Source organism: Histomonas meleagridis (genome assembly GCF_020186115.1).
Source record: "Histomonas meleagridis strain 2922-C6/04-10x chromosome Unknown contig_1, whole genome shotgun sequence".
NCBI classification, from domain to species: domain Eukaryota; phylum Parabasalia; order Tritrichomonadida; family Dientamoebidae; genus Histomonas; species Histomonas meleagridis.
The window spans coordinates 485605-508033 of record NW_027150746.1 but is presented as its reverse complement, the minus strand read 5'-3'; the positions used below and the strand labels follow the sequence as shown (position 1 = coordinate 508033).

Below are 22429 nucleotides of genomic sequence, written 5' to 3'. Positions count from 1 at the left end.
AATTACAAAAAGAAAACGTGAAAAAAGATCCAAAAATTAACTTAAAAAAACAAAAATTATTTAAAGAAAAATTAAAGAATTTCCCTCCTGTATTACATATTTGGTTTGCAACAAACTTCAAAAATATTTCAAAATGGTTTCACTCACAAATATTATTCGCAAGATCAACTGCCGTTTGGTCGATGGTTGGTTATATCATTGGTTTAGGTGATCGACATGCAGAAAATATTTTAATTAACCAAAAAACTGGAGGTTGTGTACACGTTGACTTTAATTGTATATTCGATAAGGCGAAGACGTTACCGGTGCCTGAATGTGTCCCGTTTAGAATGACACAAAACATAGCCGATGGAATGGGGGTACTCGGAACTAACGGTAACTTTGATGTGGCGGCTAAAATAGTATTGAAAGTTTTGAGAGACAAAAAACAAAAACTGCTATCGGTGCTGCAGCCGTTTATTCACGACCCTTTGTTGGAATGGAAAAAGGTAAGTAAGGAAACAACAGTGGCAACGGCGAAAATGACACTGAAGGAAATCGATAGAAGACTGTCGGGTCTAGCTGAAGATAGATCTGTGATATTGGCACCAGAGTGTATAGTGAAGGAATTGGTGAAACAGGCAACGGACCCCGACAACTTGGCACTGATGTTCTATGGATGGCAGCCGTACTATTAAATATGTTATTATATAAAAAAAAATTTTTTTGAGAATTCAAAAATTAAAATTATTATTACGTTGCTGTGGTGAAGAGGAATTGTGAACGAAGAATTCCATTTGTTGGCGAATGACTTCCAACGAGATCAAAGTGTCGTTTTGAGTACGAAATTTTGAATCAATCATTGTCTGTGTTTATTTCCGAAGTTTAAAATGTTTTTTTCTTTAAAAATAATCATTTAATCATTTAAAATGATCATTTGTCGGAAACATTATTATATACATCGATCATTTTCGAAATCTTTGCTGATTTGTTCGTTATACTACTTTATGATAGAGAATTCGGCATTTATTGGATGTTTAATTCTTAATTTTACTTATTGGAATATACACACGCATATTATGCTTAAAATGAATCCACAATGATCACTAAAGTAGATGGGATTCCAATCAAATTTAATATTTTGGCTATTTAATATATATGAATGATCAGAGCAATGCAAAGGAAGAAACAAAATGTAGCTGTCCATCACATAAACTTTGTAAATACCTATGTTTTAATTGATAAAAAAAGAAGTTTCCAAACTCATTTACTAGGTTTTGGTTGGATCCGACTATCTCACGGACACTCAGATAACTCCTTGGTGTAACATTGCATTGGCAACTTTCATGAAACCTGCGATGTTTGCACCCTTGACGTAGTTAACATAGCCGTCTGGCTCTGTTCCATACTTGACGCATTGAGCGTGAATTGAAGAGATGATTAAGTGCAATTTTGCATCGACTTCATCAGCAGTCCAGCTAAGGTGCATAGCGTTTTGTGTCATTTCAAGACCAGATGTAGCAACACCACCTGCATTGACAGCTTTTCCTGGTGCGAACAAAAGCTTGTGTTCAATAAAGTAGTCAACGGCTTCGGCCGTGCAACCCATATTAGAGATTTCACCAACACAGATAACACCATTGTTAACAATGTTACGTGCATCTTCAATGTTAAGTTCGTTTTGTGTTGCGCAGGTAAGACAGATATCAACTTTGACTTCCCATGGATGTTTGCCTGGAACAAACTTAGCATTTGGATACTTCTCAGCATATGGTGCAACAATATCGTTGCCTGAATTACGAAGTTCAAGCATGAAATCAATCTTATCTCCAGAAACACCATCAGGATCATAAACATAACCATCAGGACCAGAAAGTGTAACAACTTTAGCACCAAGTTGTGTGGCTTTGAGGGCTGCACCCCATGCAACATTACCAAATCCAGAAATGGCAACAGTCTTTCCTGCAATTGGGATTCCCTTTCTTTCGAGCATCTTGTTGACGAAGTAAAGTGCACCGAATCCAGTAGCTTCTGGGCGAATTAATGATCCACCAAATTCAAGGCCTTTACCAGTGAAGGTACCATCGAATTGACGTGAAAGCTTCTTGTAAATACCACACATGTAACCAATTTCACGAGTACCAACACCAATATCACCTGCTGGGATATCAAGATTTGGTCCAAGCATACGCCAAAGTTCAATAACAAAGGCTTGGCAGAAACGCATGATTTCACCATCACTCTTTCCACGAGGTGAAAAATCTGAACCTCCCTTAGCACCACCCATAGGAAGTGTTGTTAAAGCATTCTTAAATGTTTGTTCGAAACCAAGGAACTTAAGAATGGAAAGGTTAACAGATTCATGGAAACGAATACCGCCCTTATATGGACCACCAGCGTTGTTGAATTGGACACGATAACCAATGTTAGTTTGAACTTCTCCTTTATCATCAACCCAGTTTACACGGAATGATAAAATGCGATCTGGTTCAACAAGTCTTTCAAGGATTTTATTTTTCTGAAATTCTGGGTGTTGGTTATATACATCCTTAATGCTTGTAATAACCTCACGAACTGCTTGGTGGAATTCAGGTTCGTTCGGGTGCTTTTTTATAAGGTTGGCCATAAATTCTTCGACGTCCAATGGCTTGCAAGTCATGGAAGAAATGAACCAAAAAAAGTTGTTTTTTAAGAAATTGAAAATTTCAATTAAAAACAATGAGGTTTTGAGAAGAACGATGTGACTAGCAAAGAATGTCATATCACATCACATATTGGCTGGTTTCTTTCAAATTTGAATACATAATATCGTTTTTGATTGCTCATTTTAAAATCTCGTGTCTTTCAATTTTGAGAAAGCAAAATTTTGTAAGCGGTTTCATGTAACTACCGGCTGAGGAACGAAAGAAGTACAGCTTTTTGATTGACGTAACTGCTCATTGAAAAACCGGTGCTGTGCCCACAAAAAATGCCTCAAGCGTTGTTTTGAAAGCTTAAGTTATCATTCCTTCCTAAAATGTGCTTTTTAAATATCAAATTCATGTGATATTTGGTGAATTTAAATCTAATATCAAAGACAAAACTTTAAAGCAAAAATTATAATAAATTCAAAGGACACCCATGTAGAATGACAAATAAATCTAAAAAATTGGTTTCTTAAGTTATCAAATAATAACATATAGAAGTAGATTTAAAATCAGAATTAACTGGTCCAAGTGATAAACTCAACAAGAGTATTCTTGCTGATTCATTGTTGTAAATTATTCAAAAAACATATATTCATTATTGAAAAATGCTTCTAAAATGCTTTACTTGGAACTGACACAAAAGCACTTGTACGTCTTTTTATTGTTTATAAAAGAATAATGTATTTTATTCATTTGTTAACCAAATATCTTTATCGTAATGGCCAAGCTTGCTTAAGCCAACCATTATTTTTATCATAAATTTCTAAGAGGTTTAAGTTTACAATTAGAAAATTAAGTAAAAAAAAATCATCTTGAAACGTATTTACGTTTTAGCTCTTATTTGAATTCTACTTAATGAATAACATATATCAATGAAGACCAGTTCATGCTAATGGATGTTTGACGTTCCTCAATACCAACCAGAAGAAGAATTTAATCCATTTTCTTCTCCAAGTGTCCAACAAGAATCGTCATCTCAACCTTCAATTGTACCTTCTAGCGAACCTGTAGAAGTGGCTGATGAAGTTGAAGGATTGGATTCAGAAGGAAATTCATTTGTTCAGCGCCTTAAAAATTGTCTCAAATCCATCCAAACAACAATCGAGAGCACGAAGAAGGACAAAGTTACGCTTTCTGATCTTGAAAGGTGACAATCCGCTGCACTTAGTAGCGAGCAATATGAACTTGCTGATCAACTTAATGCATCAATCACTCGCACCAAGAATCTCATCAATGAGCAACAAAACACATTTATTCAGTCTCTCTCCAACGCCTTTTCAATTTCGAATGATGCACCTGGTCATTTACTTTCACATGCTGCAGCATCACAAAATGAACTTCCTCAGCTCCGCGTTCGGAAGTCAGCGTTAGACAAGCACAATATTTGCAACTCGATTATCGAATTTTATAATAAGTTTACCGAAGAAATGAAAACATTGTTCGACATTTCCCCATTACTCGAAATGTTGCAAATTGCACAAGAAAACATTCATGTTCCCAAAGTTAAGAGCAAAGATGAAATTGAAGAAGAAATTCGGAATTTAATGCGAAATTAGAAGAAATTATAGCGCAAGATGACTTCGACGCAGCAGCACAAATACAGAATCAAATAGACGCATTGAACGTGAAATTACAAAAGTTCACAACAATAAATAAATGAATAAATGAAATATATGTTAATAATTTCTGTTTTTATGATGAACTATCAAATTGACTTCGAGTTGACTGAAAGCACTACAGAAACATCATAACTTTATAGAGACATCATAACTTTATAGAGACATTATAACTTTATAGAAACGTTGTAACTTGTTTCGATTAAATGAACAATTGGGGTAAGATGTTAAATTAACGTATTGAAACATCTACCACTTGGGTAAAAAGTTCGCGTTATATGGTCTTTATTTGGGGTTTTCTTTTATCCGGGGCATTGTCGTATCCATTGGTCATTTTCGTTCGAAGCAGGTTCTTGGAGTTCTTTAATTTGTTTATCTTGACTGCTTGATGAAAAAGGATTTGATATTTCTTTCATATTTGAATTCGTTGTTTCAATTTTACTTTGACTTTTACTATTGCCTTTGCGAATAAGAAAAACAATAATTCCAATAATTAGAAAAATGACAATAATTACACCACAAATAATTCCAATTATTATATTATTCGATAATTTTCCTGTTCCTTCTGTCGTAAATGGAATTCCTGAATTAGGAATGAAATTGAAATAAAAAAGAATAATATGTGGAATATCGATAAATCGTATAATCATAATAAATAATTTCGGTATAAATATATGTGGAAAGTGTTTGAATTAATGTATTTGATAAAAATGATTGAAATGTTAACGTTTGTGTAATTAATAATGAAAATGTTATAGTAATATTAGTTTTACTAAATATATCTGAATCAATAAACAAATTGGAATTAGTAAATGAATTTGATTTAGCAAATGAATTTGATTTAGTAAATGTGTTTGTAAATGTATGTGTTGGCCAGACATATTGAGAACATTCTTCAACTGATGTACTATTTGATACATTAAGTGGACCAAATGTTGTATCTTGATACAAATCTGATGTCATAACATAGTGTGCCTTTACATTGTAAAAAGCATCAGAATCTATATTAGTTGGTGATTCATAACCTGTAAAATAAATACATGTTAAATTATTACAATTAGAAAATGCAGAACTTCCAATTGTTGTTACATTTTTTCCAATAATAACTGATCCTAAACCAGAACATGAATGAAACGCGGAATTTCCAATTAATGTAACTGAATTTGAAATTGTTATATTTGTTATTGATGAACAATAAGAAAATGCAGAAATTCCAATTGTTGTTACATGATTTAGTTTCAAGCTCTCTTCAGCTAATTCTCATGGTCCTTATCTCTTCTACATTTTATGAAATGCACCAAATTCCATTATCACAAAGATAAGTACAAAATTCACGTTGAATTACAATTTCTTTCCAACAAAATTTATATTTTATATTATAAATATTTTATTTAACGATACAAATTACATTACATATTTTTCTTCACTTTTCTTTTCACATAGTATTGCTGGAATTTCTTATCTTTCATTTCCGGTCCCTTCTCTATCACGAATATATTTTTATCCAACAGGTTCGCTGCGCCTTGATTCACTTTGACGACGCTTGTCACACCGTCATCCAAAAATGAATAAGCGACTTCTTGTATGTTACCTAATAATTCGAACGAAGGGTTACTCTTACTTAATATATTTCCCGCAATTGGTCCACCGAATGCGACTCCTATGTTAAATGATATATCGACCATTATTTGTTCACTAATATCATCTGTAGCCTCAATTAAGTCCAAACAAAAGTCACACGATTGTTCCACTTGTAATTTTGGATTATCCGAAAAGTCAAATAATCCACTACATATTAATATATTTTGTTCTGTCTTCTTTATGATGATTAATGCTGGATATTTAGTTATAGTTTCTTCTATAAATTCATATATTTTACGTAATACTTCTGTAAAGATTTGTTTCGGTGTTAATGTAAAAACTGAATCTAAAATTCCTAATATTTCGATAGAGATAATTGTCGAATTATCTGATACATAATATGATGAATCATCTTTCTCATGTTGATCTAAATTAAAACTTAAAGGTTTCGGTAAATTATTTTGTATGATTTCTTGTGTTCGTTTCTTTGCTTCAATTGCTTCTTGTGCTAAATCTTCTTCATGTTTTAAGCTATGAATAATAATTACATATGAATTTAATATACCAAATTGATTAGTAATTCCAATTAAATCTATTTGTGATAATTCTTGAATTTTCATTCTGAATGAAATTGATGTAATTTCTTTCGATTTAATACGTTCAATATTAATATATAAATCTGTAGGTGAATTATTCTCTGGATTTAAATATGGTATAAATGTATTAATATGACAACCTATGACTTGTTCTCGTGTCATTCCTGTGATTTCTTTAGCTGCATAATTAATTGATGTAATACTTAATTCTGAATCTAATATAATCGCTGGATAAGGTAATGATGATAGAATCGTTTGTGCTGGTGACATTAATTTCTTTTCTGTTTCTTCTTTATTTTGTGATATTAAATCCATTAATGATTTGTTTTCAACTATAGTTTCAGGTGGTAAAAATCGTATTAAGATTCGAATTGCTTCTATGAAATCATTAAATGAATTATATAATAAATAATGTAATATAAATATAACTATTGATACAAAGATAAATACAATAGAAAATGTTTGTGATTCAGATGTAAATGTATTCGTTTGTGAATCACCATAAACTTCAAAATAACTTTGGAATGATTGAAGTTTATTTAATAAATAAAATTCACATAATAATATTAAATTCGAATATTTCTCTTCATCATTTAAATTAATATTAATAGGCCCTTCATTTTCTATTGTTTGTATTAATTGTTTTAATAAGATATATGCTTCAATAATCTTTCTATCTAATGATAAACAATTATAAAACATATATAACTCTGAATATGTTTCACTACATGTATCAGTAAAATGAATTTCATCTAAATCTTCATCAACACCCATAAATCGTTCGACTTCTTCATTACCATTTAACATTGAATCCCATGAATCTCTAAATGTTTCATAAGTAGGTAAAAGAAATTCATTTAATGTATTAATATCTTCTTCATTAGTTAATGAACATAAATAACCTATTAAACCTACTGTTTCATATAATGATCCAAATCGTGTATTAGCTAAATTAAACCATACAATTAATTTACCGATATCTTGTATACGTAATCGTGCTATATAAAAAACTAATATTATCATTACTGTATTTGCTATTATTGAAAAGATGGTCATTATAGGTAAAAAGATATATGAAAAATTACGCTTAACTAATAATTGTGCTGAATTACCATTAGAACCTTTTCTTTTAAGTTTCTTAATTTTAGAAATACGTTTTAATGATAATCGTACTGCATCTTTTTTAACTTCTTTTAAGATTTCAATTATATGATTACAATTTTTATATAACGAATAAATGACATTAAATTGGAAAATAGAAAATACTAAGAAAAAGAGTATTGATATTACAAATAATAATATGAAATAAGTTTCTTGAATTCCTTCAACATAATTATTACCATCAATAGCTATACCATCTTTAATTTGTGCTAAGTTATCATTAATATGAAACATATTATAAGCACCTGTATATAATGAATCTAAATAATCAGTGGTATCTTTTTGACCACTTTTCCAATAACCTGAAGAACGTATATAATAATTTAATGATTCAAAGATTACTCCACGTATAGACTTTTGTTCACTTTCTGGTTGAATATGTAAATTCTTTGATATATTTATCGAAAACATTTGATATAATAATTGATCAAATGTTTGTTCTCTAGAATCTGCTTGATCAATTAAACTATTCATTAAACTATATAAATTATATATACCATTTTTAGCATGATATGAAATAATTTCTTCTGCATCATTTAATGCATTTGAAGTTGAAGTAATATTATTAATTGGATAATGTGTAATTTCAGTTATTTTATTAATACCATCATATTTATTAATTAATGAATGTGTACTAAATAATAATGATGATACAAATGTAGCATATTCTGCTGATGTATAAGTATTTCCAAAATATAATAATTCTCCAACAATTGTAAATATACCTGAAGTAGGTGCTAAGATAGTAATAGTAAAAATAATTAATATTAATACTGTAACTATAGCTTGAATTAATGTGACTGCTTTAGCTGTACTTAAGCCTGGATATTCAAACTTAGTTAAAGCTGATTGTAATGATAATCTTAAACGAGAATTCTTTATCATTCCAGAAGTAATTTCTTCTAATTTTTGTCCTATTTCACTTCCATTTGAAGTTGATGTTAAATAAGAACTTAAAAATGATGTTTCAATATTAGAATTATTATCTTTATGATCATTTTTGTTAATAAATTCACCACGGATATTAACTATTTCATTAATTAAATAATTCGGAAAGATATTCATTAATGAAACAAATGAATGATCAATGTTTAAATGTTTTCCTTGTTCTAACATTGATGCTCTATAATGCCATTTACCTGCTTCTATAAAATCACCTGCACCTTCGATTAAGAAGTTACAATATTCTTTACATATTTCAATGTTATTTGAATATTTATCTGATAAATCCGAATATATTGTACGATATTTATTACTATATTCTAAAATAGAAACTATTTGATGGAAATCAATCTTTGCTTGTGGTAATGTAATTTCGACCCAAAATCGTCGTATTGATGTAATTGCATCTGATGATTCTTTAGATATTTTACGGATTTTTGATACTGCTTCTCGAGGTAATGAAGATTGTCGTAACACATAAATCTTCTTCATTTGGAATATTAAGAATTGATACAAAATCGATAAGTTATTATATTGTTGTAATAATGTTAAACAATGTCCTAAAAGAATATGTTCTCCTGTGAAAAATGATATAACTTGTGTAGTTTCAATTAAGACATCTAATGATTTATAATTATCGATCATAAATCGTGGTAATGAAAAATCTATAAATAAATCACATGCATGTGAAATACCAACTCTTAAATATGATAAGATTCGACTTTCTGAGATATTTAAATCCTTTAAATGTTTCTTCTTGTTTTCTTCTGTCTTTTCAGTGCCTTCTGGAAATGAACTATATGAAAGTTGTTTTACTATTTTATTTCGTTTGATGATTATAATAGTAAACATAACAAAAAATTCAACTACAAGGACAATTAAATCAATAAGTAAAAACGTGGTTTGACTAAGATGTGCACCAAATAGTAATGGTGCAACAACTATTTGTGTCGAAAAATATAAGCCCGGAACTAATGAGCATACATAATGCATATAGAAGAAATGAAATGGAAACTGGATAATCTTAAATTGGATATAAACCATAAATAATAAGATTAAGATTTGGATAATGAATGTGACCCATGGTGGAAACAAACTTAATATTGGAGATATGAATGATGAAAAACTTGTAAATGCAAAAAATGCACTAACAACAAGTGGATCCCATGCTGAAAATGGCGTGTACGTAAAAACTGTATTACGACATGTAAGACCATATGAAAAAATTCCATATATTAATAATATGATGCTGAAAATTGTCGATATTATTGCAATGGCTAACGTATAACCTGAAGTGGTGTCGGAAGTGGCTTCAAGTCCTAAGTGATAGACTGCATATCCGGCAAATGTTGGAAACCATCCAAGACAACATGGTACAATAATGATCTGTAATATATGCGAAATGTATAAAACTGGCTTGGAGAAATTACGTGTTCGTGAATAAAAAAAGGTTACGAGAATATGCCAACCGAATATAAATAAACATATGATGAACATGAAAACATAATACAGAATTGTGTTTCCCCATTCTTGTTTAGTAATTCCAAGATCGAGACCGTACTGTATGATTCGAATAAAAGGGTATTTGTTTTCTTCTGTTGGAAATACTTTGGAGTTTAAGGGCCAAAAACAACATATTATGACCTGTATCACTAAAATAAGTATTTCCAATAGATAAAACGGAAGGGGGACATGAACAAACTGAGATATTTCGGAATATAACGGATATAATAAGGATTCGCGTTTCTGAGCTGCTATGATCTGGTCATCAATTGTTGTTAAATGTGTTGATTGAATAGTTGACGAATTGATTGATGACGAGGAAGCTTCTTTTGTGCTCATATCTGTTCAATATAAATAACGTATTTTGTATTTGCATTTTGAATCGATTCAATTTGTTTGCATACCCAAAAGTTGAAAATTTTGAACACGTAATTGGACGACGATTTATTTTCAATCAAAGGATGCTTACAAAAAGCTGGAAAAAGCACAACCACTTAACAGAGAGCCATATAAATCATGGATTTCAAAGAATACTCACGCAATCATTTCCAATCTCTTCCATCTAACAGTAGGATTATATGTTCATGCATATGATTCAGAATTATTATATAATTTTTCGAATTATGAATTGATTATATAATAATTAAGATTGATTAAGATTAATCGACTAACATTTATAATTCTATGTAGGAAAGTTGGATTAACATCGGAAAACTTTGGTGCATTATTTCTTGACTTAAACACGTCAAGAAAAATTGTGAAGAACACCGTCAAATATTGTCAATTTCAAAATAGAATTTTGAATAGTTTATTTATATAAATTGTTTATATTTTATTGGCAATTACGGTTATATAATTATTTGAAAATAAATTTTTTTCTGATTCTTTCATCATCAGACAAACTTAGTTAATTTCCGGTAAAAGCGGTTTTATAACCGCCCCTAAATTGATTTTATGTTGTCATCACATGTGATATATAATTTATCAAAAAAATTAAACAAATAAAGTCATTAATTTAATATTTATCCATCTGAAAATCACCATTTCATAAAAAAGAATGATGGAGTAATGGTCAATTCGTTCTTATTTCGAAAGTAAATCAACAATTTTATCATAACCTTTTCCATTTGCAATCATAAGTGCTGTTTCAAATAATTCAAATAATTATCAAATATTATTTTGAAATCCAAAATTATTAATATAAACTATAAATAAAACATATAAATATTTTTTGCATTAATCTCAATTCTTTCTTGTCCAAGAAGTAATTTTATTATATCTATTTGATTATACTCAGATGCAATCATAAGCGCTGTTCTAATTAATAATGAAAGATTCCAAATTTTATTTTGTAATATAATACTATCAAAACTAATCTTCAATAATATGAATGAATATCTTTAGCATTTATATCAATTCCTTCTTGTTCAAGCAGCACCTTAAGAGTATTTATATTTTTCTCAAATACTGAAAGTATTATTGCTGTAAAAAATAGTTTTTATAATTTCCAAATATTATATTTAAACATAAAATTATTGAAAACAATTTTAAATAAATCATATGAATATCTTTGGCATTGATATCAATACCTTTTTGTTTAAGAAGCAATTGAACTATTTCTGTGTTTTCACTCCAAGATGCTTTCATAAGAGCATTTCTAAATATTATGAATAATTTCCAAAAATTGTATTAATATGCCATTAAATAAAGCAAATAAATATCTTTCGCATTAATATCAATTCCTTCTTGTTCAAGAAGTAATTGAAGTATTTCCAAATTTTCATATGAAGAAGCACAAATAAGTGCTGTTTCAAATAATTTAATTAGTTTCCAAATAAAATATAAAAAAATTAAATAAATTATATAAATATTTAAAAAATTGAACAAATATTTTTAGCATTGATATCAATTCCTTTTTGTTTAAGAAGTAATTTTACAATTTCTGTAGACCTTTTTACATGTGTTGCTATCATAAGTACTGTTGCAAATTATTCGAATGATTTCCAAAAATTATATTAATTCATCAAAAATTTCCAAAAAATTTTAAATAAAATATATAAATATCTTTAGCATTGATATCAATTTCTTCTTGTTCAAGAAGTAATTTAACTATTTCCATATTACCATTTTCAGATGCATACATAAGTGCTGTTTTAGAAAATTTAAATAATTTCCAAATATTATATTGAAATCCAAAATTATTATTTATAATATATTTAAATTTTTAGCATTAATATTGATTCCATTTTGTTCAAGAAGTAATTTAACTATTTCTATTCTATTATAATAACTAGAAGCTAAGAGTGCTGTCCAAAATAATTTAAATAATTACCAAATATTATTTTGAAATATAAAATTATTAAAATAAACCCAAAATAACACAAATAAAGACCATAAGCATTAATATCAATACCTTTTTGTTTAAGAAGTAATTTAACTATTTCTGTATGACCATTTTGAGATGCTAAAATAAGTGCAGTTTCAAATAATTTAAAAAAATTCCAAATATTATTTCGAAACATTAAATAAATAAAATATATATCATATGAAAAAAAATAAACACCTTTAGCATTAATATCAATTCCTTTTTGTTTAAGAAGTAATTTAACTATTTTTATATAATTTTTGCGTGATGCGCATGTCAGTGCTCCTCCAAATAACTTTAACAATTTCCAAATATTATAATAAAATATCAAATTATTTTAATAAATTAGAAATAACATAAAGAAATTTTTTTAATATCAACATTTTCTTGTTCAAGAAGTAATTTAACTATTTCGGTGTGTCCTATTTTAGAAGCATAAACAAGTGCTGTTTGAATTTTATATAATTATTATATTTTATTAATAAATTTGAAATTATCCAAAGAAACCCGAAATAAGATTAAAATATTCTTTGATATGCAATATCAATACCATTTTTTTCAAGAAGAAATTTGACAATTTCTATACGCCCTTTTTCAGCTGCTGAAATTAATGGAGTTTTAAATGTTTTTAATAATTTTCAAATATTATTTTAAAATATCGAAAAAATATATTAAACTTTTAATGAAATATATAATCATTTTTTATATTTATATCTATTTCATTTTGTTCATATAAAAAGTTAAATAATTCAAAATTTATAGGTTCTGTATCAGAAAAAAATATAAAATCACTTATTCTTTTAGAAGAAAATTCAATAATTTTATTCTCATATAAATAATGAAAGATATCATTTCGATGAAATTGAATTGCTGTTTCATATGCATCTTCAAAAGATGAATGATTTTGTTCACATAGATGAATAATTTCTTCATTTCCACCTGCAATTGCATATTTTCCTGTATTTGTTACTTTTGTATTATTCATAAGTAAATATTTAAAACATTTTGCTGATGAAAAAAAGGCTGTATAATCAATTAATGATACATTATATTGATTAATAAAAGAACATCTTTCATAAAGTGATGGTTCAATTGTTTGATTAAAATCAAAATTTGTTTGTGATGATATTTCTTGGAGTTTTTCTATTTCATCATTTCGAATTATTTTCGCGATTTCATTCGGATTATGTCCTTCTTTAATTAATTTCTTATGAAGTTCCCAATCATTTTTTGAAAGTTCTTCATAGTTTTCAATAAAATATTTCTTAAATGGAATACGATATGCTCCTTTGAGGTAATTTATCATTTTATTAGACATGTAATGTGCGAAATAAAAAGTTTCAATGTTTATAACATAATTTGATGAAATTATATTTAATTTGATCATTTTTTCTAGAAGAAAATTTGATTCTTGTGAATTTAATTGAAGAAGATAATGTAAAAATCTTTTAAATATTTTGTAGTTTGTTGCTTCATCAAATTCTTTTATAAATCTTAAATAAAGTTGATAATCTTGTAATTTCGATAGAAACGCAAAATATATGAGTCGGCAAAGAGTTAGTTTAGTGTAAATTGAAAAATTATCATGAATAAGATATGTAATTGATGTAATTGTTTGAGTAAAATTATCTTTATTTAAATTGAAAATGATTTCTTCTAGTTTCTGTATTGTTTCCATGTATTCACAACGTGATAATTCTTCTTTGGTTTTGTTAATAGTATTTTCTTGGCTACTAGAATTTCCCATCCAATTTATTTTCTGAAATGTTGCATACAATATTTAAAAAGTACACTGTAAATTAATAAACGCTCACCAAAGAGCCTCTTCAAAGGCAATATTTTCGATTTTTTTATAATATGCTTAGATGTATAAACAATATAGAGCTATATTAACATCTTATTATTCAATATAATTTTATATGTGAATTAAATATAATATGATTCTACGAACAATTTGTTTACTAATTTTTATTGCCAATGTAAAATGGCTCCGGATTATATGAATGATCATTCCATTTTATTTCTATAAATAATATCAAAATCAAAAAATTTCATAAGACTGTTTTTTTTCTACCTATATATCAACCGAAAAATAATTAATTCATATTTCAGTATCTTATTGTTAACAATTTATATGAAATATATCTTCGAACTTAAAAAATATTAGAACAATTTTATTATTACTAAATGGAAATTTATTCACTGAATTTGATTATAATTGACCTCTTTGCCACCAAAAATTATAACTTTACATTTGTTTTGTTTGTTTTTAAATGTGATAAAAATGAACCATAAAATGTACGAAGAATAATTTCCAAATTGTACAACAGAACGAATTTCTCCATTTGTAACTTTACATATGTTTTGTTTGCTTTTAAATGTGATAAAAATGAACCATAAAATATACGAAGAATAATTTCCAAATTGTCCAACAGAACGAATTTCTCCATTTGTAACTTTACATATGTTTTGTTTACTTTCAAAAAGTTATTTAATTTGCTCATTGTTTACTCATCGAGCATATCCTTCTCCTTTAAGTATTCGTAAATTTGGAGTAATCTCGTGTACTTTTCGATTCTTTCTCCTCTTGCTGTTGACCCAGTCTTTATTGCCTGTGCTCCAATTGCCACCGCCAAGTCTGCGATCACTGAGTTGCATGTTTCGCCGGATCGATGACTTACCATAACATTTTGACCCGCGTCGAGAATAAGTTTTGCTGCTTCCATAGCTTCGCTTATTGTACCGATTTGATTTACCTTTAGTAACAATGCGTTGCACCATCTTCCTTCAAGTCCTTTGCGAATAGTGTTTGGATTTGTTGTGTATAAATCATCGCCAACAAGTTGACACTTATCGCCAATCGCTTCATTTAATTTGACCCAATGTTCATAGTCTTTTTCATGTAACCCATCTTCGATTGAGACAATCGATGGATGTTTTTCGATTAAATCTTTCCAATATTGAATCATTTCATCACCAGTCTTCTTGACGCCAACTTCGACTTCATATAATTTACTTTCTTCATCATAAAATTCGGAGGCGGCTGCATCAAGGCCAATGCGGATGTCTTTTCCAGGTTCATAGCCGGCATCGCGTATCGCATCTTCGATGATCGAAATTGCTTCTTCTGGAGTGTTAAGAAGTGGCGCATAGCCTCCTTCATCGCCAAGATTCTTAGCGGAGATGCCGTATTTCTTGACAAGTAATGCACCAAGTTTTTGATATGTCTCAGCAACCATGCGAAGTTGGTCTGGATATGGTATGCCTGGTGCTGGTGATGCCATAAATTCTTGTAATTTAAGATTTCCACCTGCGTGTTTACCACCATTTAATATATTGAAAAATGGTGTTGGTAATTTGTACTTCTTTGGAAGATTCTCGCCGTGATATTGACGTGCAAGGTACTCAAAGAGTTGGAGCCCTTCAAGGGAGGCTCCTGCTTCTGCAAGTGCAAATGATGTGGCTGTGCATGCATTTCCACCAACTTTCTCTTTGAGTTCTGTGCCATCTGTTTCACAAATGATCTTGTCGAGTACTTTGAGGTCATTGAGTGGTTTGCCTTGGAGTGCTGGAGAAAGAATTGTTGATACATTTGATGAGGCTGTTAATGTTCCTTTGCCGCCATAACGTGGTGAGTCTTTGTCACGAAGCTCACGTGCTTCATTGGAACCAGTGGAGGCACCAGAAGGAGCAGATGATCGGCCTGCAAATTGAACTTGACCAAGATACTTAACATAGACATCAGTTTCGACTGTTGGATTACCACGTGAATCAAGAACTTCACGACCTACAAGGTGATCAATAACAGGTGCAGCAGCTTGGCTCTTGAATATGTGATAAAGAAAACCGAAGGCATCTTCGGGTTTTTTGCTGACAAGTTCGGTAACTGCTTCCTGAAGAATCTCAGTGACCTTGTGATTTTGAAGGTATTCAGCAGCAGCGGCTTTGTTGTCGGTCATAAAAAGTGGTGAACGATTACCTGACAAAGCTGTCAGATCAACATAAACCATTCAAAGTAATTAACGTTTTCTGGGGGTGTCTTCCATTTATTATGTAAAAATGTTGTTTAGCAATGTGCACATTGGATTAATAATATTTTAAATTTATGTATATTATAACAAAATATTTACAAAGTTAATTTTTTTGTTTTGAATGATGTTGATGATAACTTAACGAAGCAAATAGAGTTGGAAACAATTTAATCATTGATATTACATGAAAATTTATAACATTAAAATATTAGACATATTTTTTCACCTTTAATTTGGAATCATTCATTTTCTTTGATTGTATAGCATTTATTTTTTATCATCTCCTTTGCAAGCTATATGAACGCTTTAAGGACACTAATGTTATTTATTGCAGAAGACTCAATGAATAAAGCGCTCTTCTTTTTGCAATTGCTTTCCCTTCTGAGTAAAACATATTATATTGAAGATCTATCCGATGTTTCAAGCCCGTTATAACTAAGTAACACTCCGTTGCCACAAAAAAAATTGAGTAAAGTACTTTTCAACTGAAATCACTTTGCACCATCAAAATATTCCTTTTTTAATGCAAATACATAAGTTGAATTGCTGTGAGTTTACACATAAATATTTAATTAATTACAAATTATCAAATAAACAGTTTTTATTACGCAAATAGATAATAAATTTTATGGTTCCTCCATAATTTCTGCCATTGACTTTGGGAGTTTCGGGGAAATCAGTGTGTGAGCCAACAGGTTCACTGCGGATTTCTGTCTTCTTCTTAAGGTCGGTAATCCTGTTAACCCCAAATTCTTTCTTGCAGTTTTATTACTATTTCTTTTTTCCTTCAAAGATTCGACTGAAGAACTTCTTATGCATAACTTCGGCAAACCACTAAGTTCTGTTTCGGGGTCTTTTTTCTTTACGTTATCTTCGAAAGGAGAAACAATTCCATGATTTGATAGTTTTGATGTTTGTGCATTCGCTTCTGATATTTCGATAAGTGACAAGTTTTGTTCAGGCGGCATAATGATGCAAACTTGTGAACTTTTTCGCGCAATTGGTAATTTATCCGCGATTTTGAGCCATGGATGCTTTAGCACGTCTTCAATTGATGCTCTTTCTTGCGGATTAACACGCATCATTTGTCCAATTAACTCGCGACAATCGGATGATACATAGGACGGAATGGTATATAAGCCTTTTAGAATTTGGCGTAACATAATCGACGTATTTGATACATTCCATGGATGTTCGCCTGTTACCATTGCATATAATATCACGCCGAGACTCCAAATGTCACTTTTACGCCCATCGTATTGGACACGACATAAACATTCGGGTGAACAATAACATGGCGAACCACAAAATGTTTTCATCATTTGTTGCTCTGAGATAAATCCACATAATCCAAAATCAGAAACTTTAATATGTGGAAATTTGGTAATAAGAATGTTCTCGGGCTTAAGATCACGATGAGCAACACCGGATTTATGACAGTAGGCAATTGCAGATACAATTTGCTGAAAAACATAGGCTGATTCTGGTTCTGTTAACTTGTCATGTTCAACAATGTAATCAAAAAGCTCACCACCGGGACAGTAATCAATCACTAAATAAAAATTTGTATCATCCCAGAAAAAATCATAAAGAGCAACTATATTATCATGTCTGAGATACGCCATTGTATTAATTTCTCTTTGGAATCGATTTAAATCGCCTTTGTCTAATAAATTACTTTTGGGAAATATTTTTATTGCATATTCTTGATTGTTTTTTGTATTTCTTGCTTTGCAAACATGAGAAAAAGCACCATGACCAAGCTCTTCACCAATTTCATAGAATTTTACTTCACTTGGCCATGGTTTTGCTGTGTTTTGTTGATCGCTTGAGGGATTAGTTTGAATGTTCAAATGATGATGATACTGGAAAAGCACACAATTATTGATAAGTTTACTTAATTGATCGCTTTAAAAATTTTTTTTGTTGGCTTTCGTATAAAAGTGTCGTTTTTGCACAAAATATCCAAAACAATTATATCCTGAGATTTGCAAATTTTTTCATCAAATAGCATGTAAAATTAACTTTTATTTAATAATATATGTTGTATAATTCGAAAAATATCAAAATCCGCTGTTAGAGGTCGATAACTTGCAAGTTTTTTTCAGCGTTTTTTTTTTGTGCGTGGGGATTTCAGAAAATAACAGTTCTTATATGTTCAAAAAGTGAATATATTCTTGATAATTTAATCAAAATTTGAATTGTTAAATCAACAGGTCAATTTCATGGTCGTTTGATCAAACCATAATTTTGTTTCAAATTTGAATGTACAGTCCTCCAAAATAATGTAAACTATTCATATTTTCAAAAGTCCCCATTCAACGTTGTAAAGATATTTCATCGGTTTAATAGAATAATTGATAGAATATACCACTTTTTCAAATGGCTTATCGTGATGGAATGGACCTCCCTTGCTTAATGAGGATATAACAACATATTGACTTGTAACATATCACATTGATTATGACGAATCGTGTGATTTTAGAAACAATTAATTTCTTGATTTTTCGTTTTTATTATTCATTCATTTTTCAATTCAGTAATTTTTTAAATGTTTTTAGCTTTATATTAATTCTTTGATATTGCAGAGACCACATTTTAAGTCGAACCATCAACATTTTCAGCTGTCACTAAAAAAATTTATTTAACTCAACATTTGATGAATTTACGAATTCGTAAATCAAAATATTTTACATTCCAAAAAATGATGAATTTACATTTATTCTATAATAATGGCCTAATTATAAAAATGAACAGCAGGTTGCGAACTATGGCAAAGTAGCTCATATTCGTTTTCAGTTATTTCCAGTGCTTCGAAGTCCTTACTTAAAGAAGAAAGTTTGTCTTCATTTTTTAAAGTATAATTTTTTCCATAATTTCCAACTAATTTGAAACCAAAATATTCCATATCTTTATCTTCCCATTTTAATGCATTGAAAATTCTTTGTTTTGTATCATGGAACACTTCATCTTGTACTATTTTTAATAAAAATGGTTGATTTTTTTTTCTCATATATTGCGAGTTGTATGAAACCGTTATTAATTCTGAGCCTATTTGGTCATCTGGAACTACTTCAATTCTTAACGGGTTTTGTAGTTCGTTTATTTCGACACCCAAATCCAAAATTTTTAGGATTTTTTTCTTTTTGATTTCCATTAATCTTAAATTTGTATTACTATTTATATTCTCCACTTCAGTTTGTCTAATATGCTCAATTAAGTCTGATACACTTGCACGAGAACTAAATAAAAATTGTGATTTTTTCGCTATTGTTATTGAATCATATGAAATCATTAAATTTATTAAAGAAAAATTATTTACACAATTAAGGTAATCATTATCTATAAAAAATATTTCGACTTTCTCAGATATAACATCGGAAATTTTTGCATTTACATCTTCAACAATAGGATTAACATCATGATTTTTAAACATTAAAAAATCTCTGTTTTCATTAAAAATAATTTTAATGAATTTTATGAACTGTTCCAAAGTAATTGTTGGAGGGTATTTTATATAATAATTATTATCTTCTTTTATAATTTTTATTTCTGTTGTATCTTTAAATAAGTTATAATAATCCAAAAATGATTTTGTTTGATCATTAATCATATAAAGATAATTTTTTTCATCAGTTTCTAAATCAACATAAGTATTTTGTTCAATTATTTCTCCATTTTCTGTCTCAAATACTAAAATTGTACCTCTGGAAAATGATATAAATGGTTCAACATCAGATTCTTTTACTTGAGAAAATGTTTTAGTGATACCAAAATTTTGATATATGTTTAAGTTAATTGAATCCGGAATTTTTAAAAATGTTCTAACGCTTGAAACAATTTTAGGAAAATCATTCGAATAAACTATTGAATCAACATATTTCGTAAATAGAAATCGTATTGGACCTTTTAAATTACTAAAATAAAAATATATTAATACTGGGGTATCATATTTGTCATCTTCAATTTCTTTTCTTATCATAAAAAAGTTTGAGTTTTGTGATGTTTTATATGATGGTGAATTTACGACTTTTGAGGTTAATTTGTCGGATGTACATGAAAATAAATCAAAACAATTTGTTGGAATCATTAAAATATCAGAAATTAAATCATAAATATTGGAATTTAATTCTCCTTTTTTCACCGATATTTTTAATGGATTCGAAATTCTTGACACAAAAGAAAAACTTCCATTTAATGCATTTAATTCTAATGCTGTTTTATTATATATTGTTATATCGATTTTTTCTTTATTTTCTTTTCTTTCTATTAATTCAATTATCCTTGGAGAAATTAAATCATTTGGAACATTTTCATAAAGTTCATCTGCAAAATCTTTTGCTACATATATTAACATATAAGCACTAAATACTTGATCAGTTTGTTCAAACCCAAATAAATTACTTGGGCCGCCATAATTAGCATCAAATACTTCTCTTATAGATGCAGAAGTTACATAAGAATCATTAAATTTATACCATTTTTTTGATGTAGAAGTTCTTAAAAATATATAATAATGTCCTGAAATTGTTGTGCCTGAATGTACTAAAACTCCATATAATTCATATTCATATGAAAGATCTGGATTCCGATTCTTTTCTAATACATATTGCGATAAATCAACACAATCAGGATACATAAATAATGAATTAATTTTTTCGTCTGAACCAGTAAATGGATCATATTCAAATCTTCTTAAATGTAAATATAAAACTTTCGGAAATTCTAAAAATTCAGTTCCTAATTCAACATCTATTTTCCCATATTCATCTGTTTGATATTGATTATCGCCTTCAAGTTTTTCCGTTTGTAAATAATAATCAAATGAATCACAAAGTGATTGACAATTCTTTACGTCTAATGATATATCATAAAAATAATCATAATTAAAACTTTCATATTCAACATTAAGACCTCGAACAAATTTTCGCATTTTACCACAAAATAAATTTCGTATGTAATCTTCATATTGAGTGCCTTTAAGTTTTGTTTCGATATTATCAAGTAATACTCGACAAAATTCTTGAACATCATGTTGTATAAATGTATCACTATCATCCCAACCAAATGATTTGGTTAGTTCTTTGGTGGAACATGCAGATTTCTTATGAAGTTGCATTTGTGCAAATAAAAGTTTAAGATTTAATATAATGTTTTTCTCAGGTGGCTTGTTTGTATCTTCATCCATAATAAAAATAAGTTTACGAAATGATGGAAGATGATATAATGCTTGAAGAATGGAATTAATATAACATGTGGCACCTTGATTTAAAAGCCCGCAAAATATGGGTGTAGAGCTCTCTATTTCTGTTGTGATTGGTTTAAATGGTAAATATGATTTTTCAGAATGAAGAAAATCCGTATCAAGGTATTCAGCTTCACTGCTTGAATCAATAGATTCGTTTTCGCATTGTTTTATGATTATGCAAAATATGACAGAATCTTTTTGTGTTAGATATCCACTCTCATGGGTAACATCATTACAGCCTAAAGGAAATTTTATTTTATGGGTATAATCTTTTTCTGTAAATGTGAATTTACCATGACAGGATATTGGTAATACAGAATTTAAAGTAGATTGTATTTGAATTGTAATATCCATTGTGTAACCACCTGAATAGGAAAAAGAAAATATTATATCATTGGATTGTTTCTTAAAAAAGCAATTGATTATCGAGAAATTATATTCAAAATCTTCTTTTGCATCTGTGATTTTTGACCAATTACAAATTTCCCATTGGAACGAATTTTTTTTATAGATAAAATCATCATCTTCCTCTTCAAAACTTAGAAAAGGTTCACCCATATACTAAAAAACGCTTAACGTCCCAAAATTATGACGATTGTTTGCAGTCAAATTTATAATAAACTTTATAAAAAGTCGATGTTATGTGAAGTCAAAAGTTTGAATTTTATAAAAAATCAAAAAAAAAAAAAAATTATAAATTTAATAACGAATCACTGTCGA

General features: G+C 28.9%; 4 protein-coding genes across 4 annotated transcripts; 1 reads left to right on the top strand and 3 right to left on the bottom strand.

Annotated features, from left to right (window-relative positions):
* Positions 1 to 1285: 1285 nt before the first annotated feature.
* Positions 1286 to 2638, bottom strand: GO595_000143 (NADP-specific glutamate dehydrogenase; the record flags this gene model as incomplete). Its single annotated transcript, XM_067914225.1, has 1 exon — positions 1286 to 2638. The coding sequence occupies one exon, from the start codon at positions 2636 to 2638 to the stop codon at positions 1286 to 1288; it is 1353 nt and encodes a 450-aa protein (XP_067779598.1).
* Positions 2639 to 3562: 924 nt separating this feature from the next.
* Positions 3563 to 3817, top strand: GO595_000142 (uncharacterized protein; the record flags this gene model as incomplete). The annotated part of the gene is made up of 1 exon (XM_067914214.1): positions 3563 to 3817. The coding sequence occupies one exon, from the start codon at positions 3563 to 3565 to the stop codon at positions 3815 to 3817; it is 255 nt and encodes an 84-aa protein (XP_067779597.1).
* Positions 3818 to 14937: 11120 nt separating this feature from the next.
* On the bottom strand, positions 14938 to 16389 carry GO595_000141 (enolase family protein; the record flags this gene model as incomplete). The annotated part of the gene is made up of 1 exon (XM_067914203.1): positions 14938 to 16389. One exon carries the CDS (start codon positions 16387 to 16389, stop codon positions 14938 to 14940), a length of 1452 nt encoding a protein of 483 aa, XP_067779596.1.
* Positions 16390 to 17087: 698 nt separating this feature from the next.
* Positions 17088 to 18086, bottom strand: GO595_000140 (CAMK family protein kinase; the record flags this gene model as incomplete). Its single annotated transcript, XM_067914192.1, has 1 exon — positions 17088 to 18086. The coding sequence occupies one exon, from the start codon at positions 18084 to 18086 to the stop codon at positions 17088 to 17090; it is 999 nt and encodes a 332-aa protein (XP_067779595.1).
* Between the last annotated feature and the right edge of the window lie 4343 nt (positions 18087 to 22429).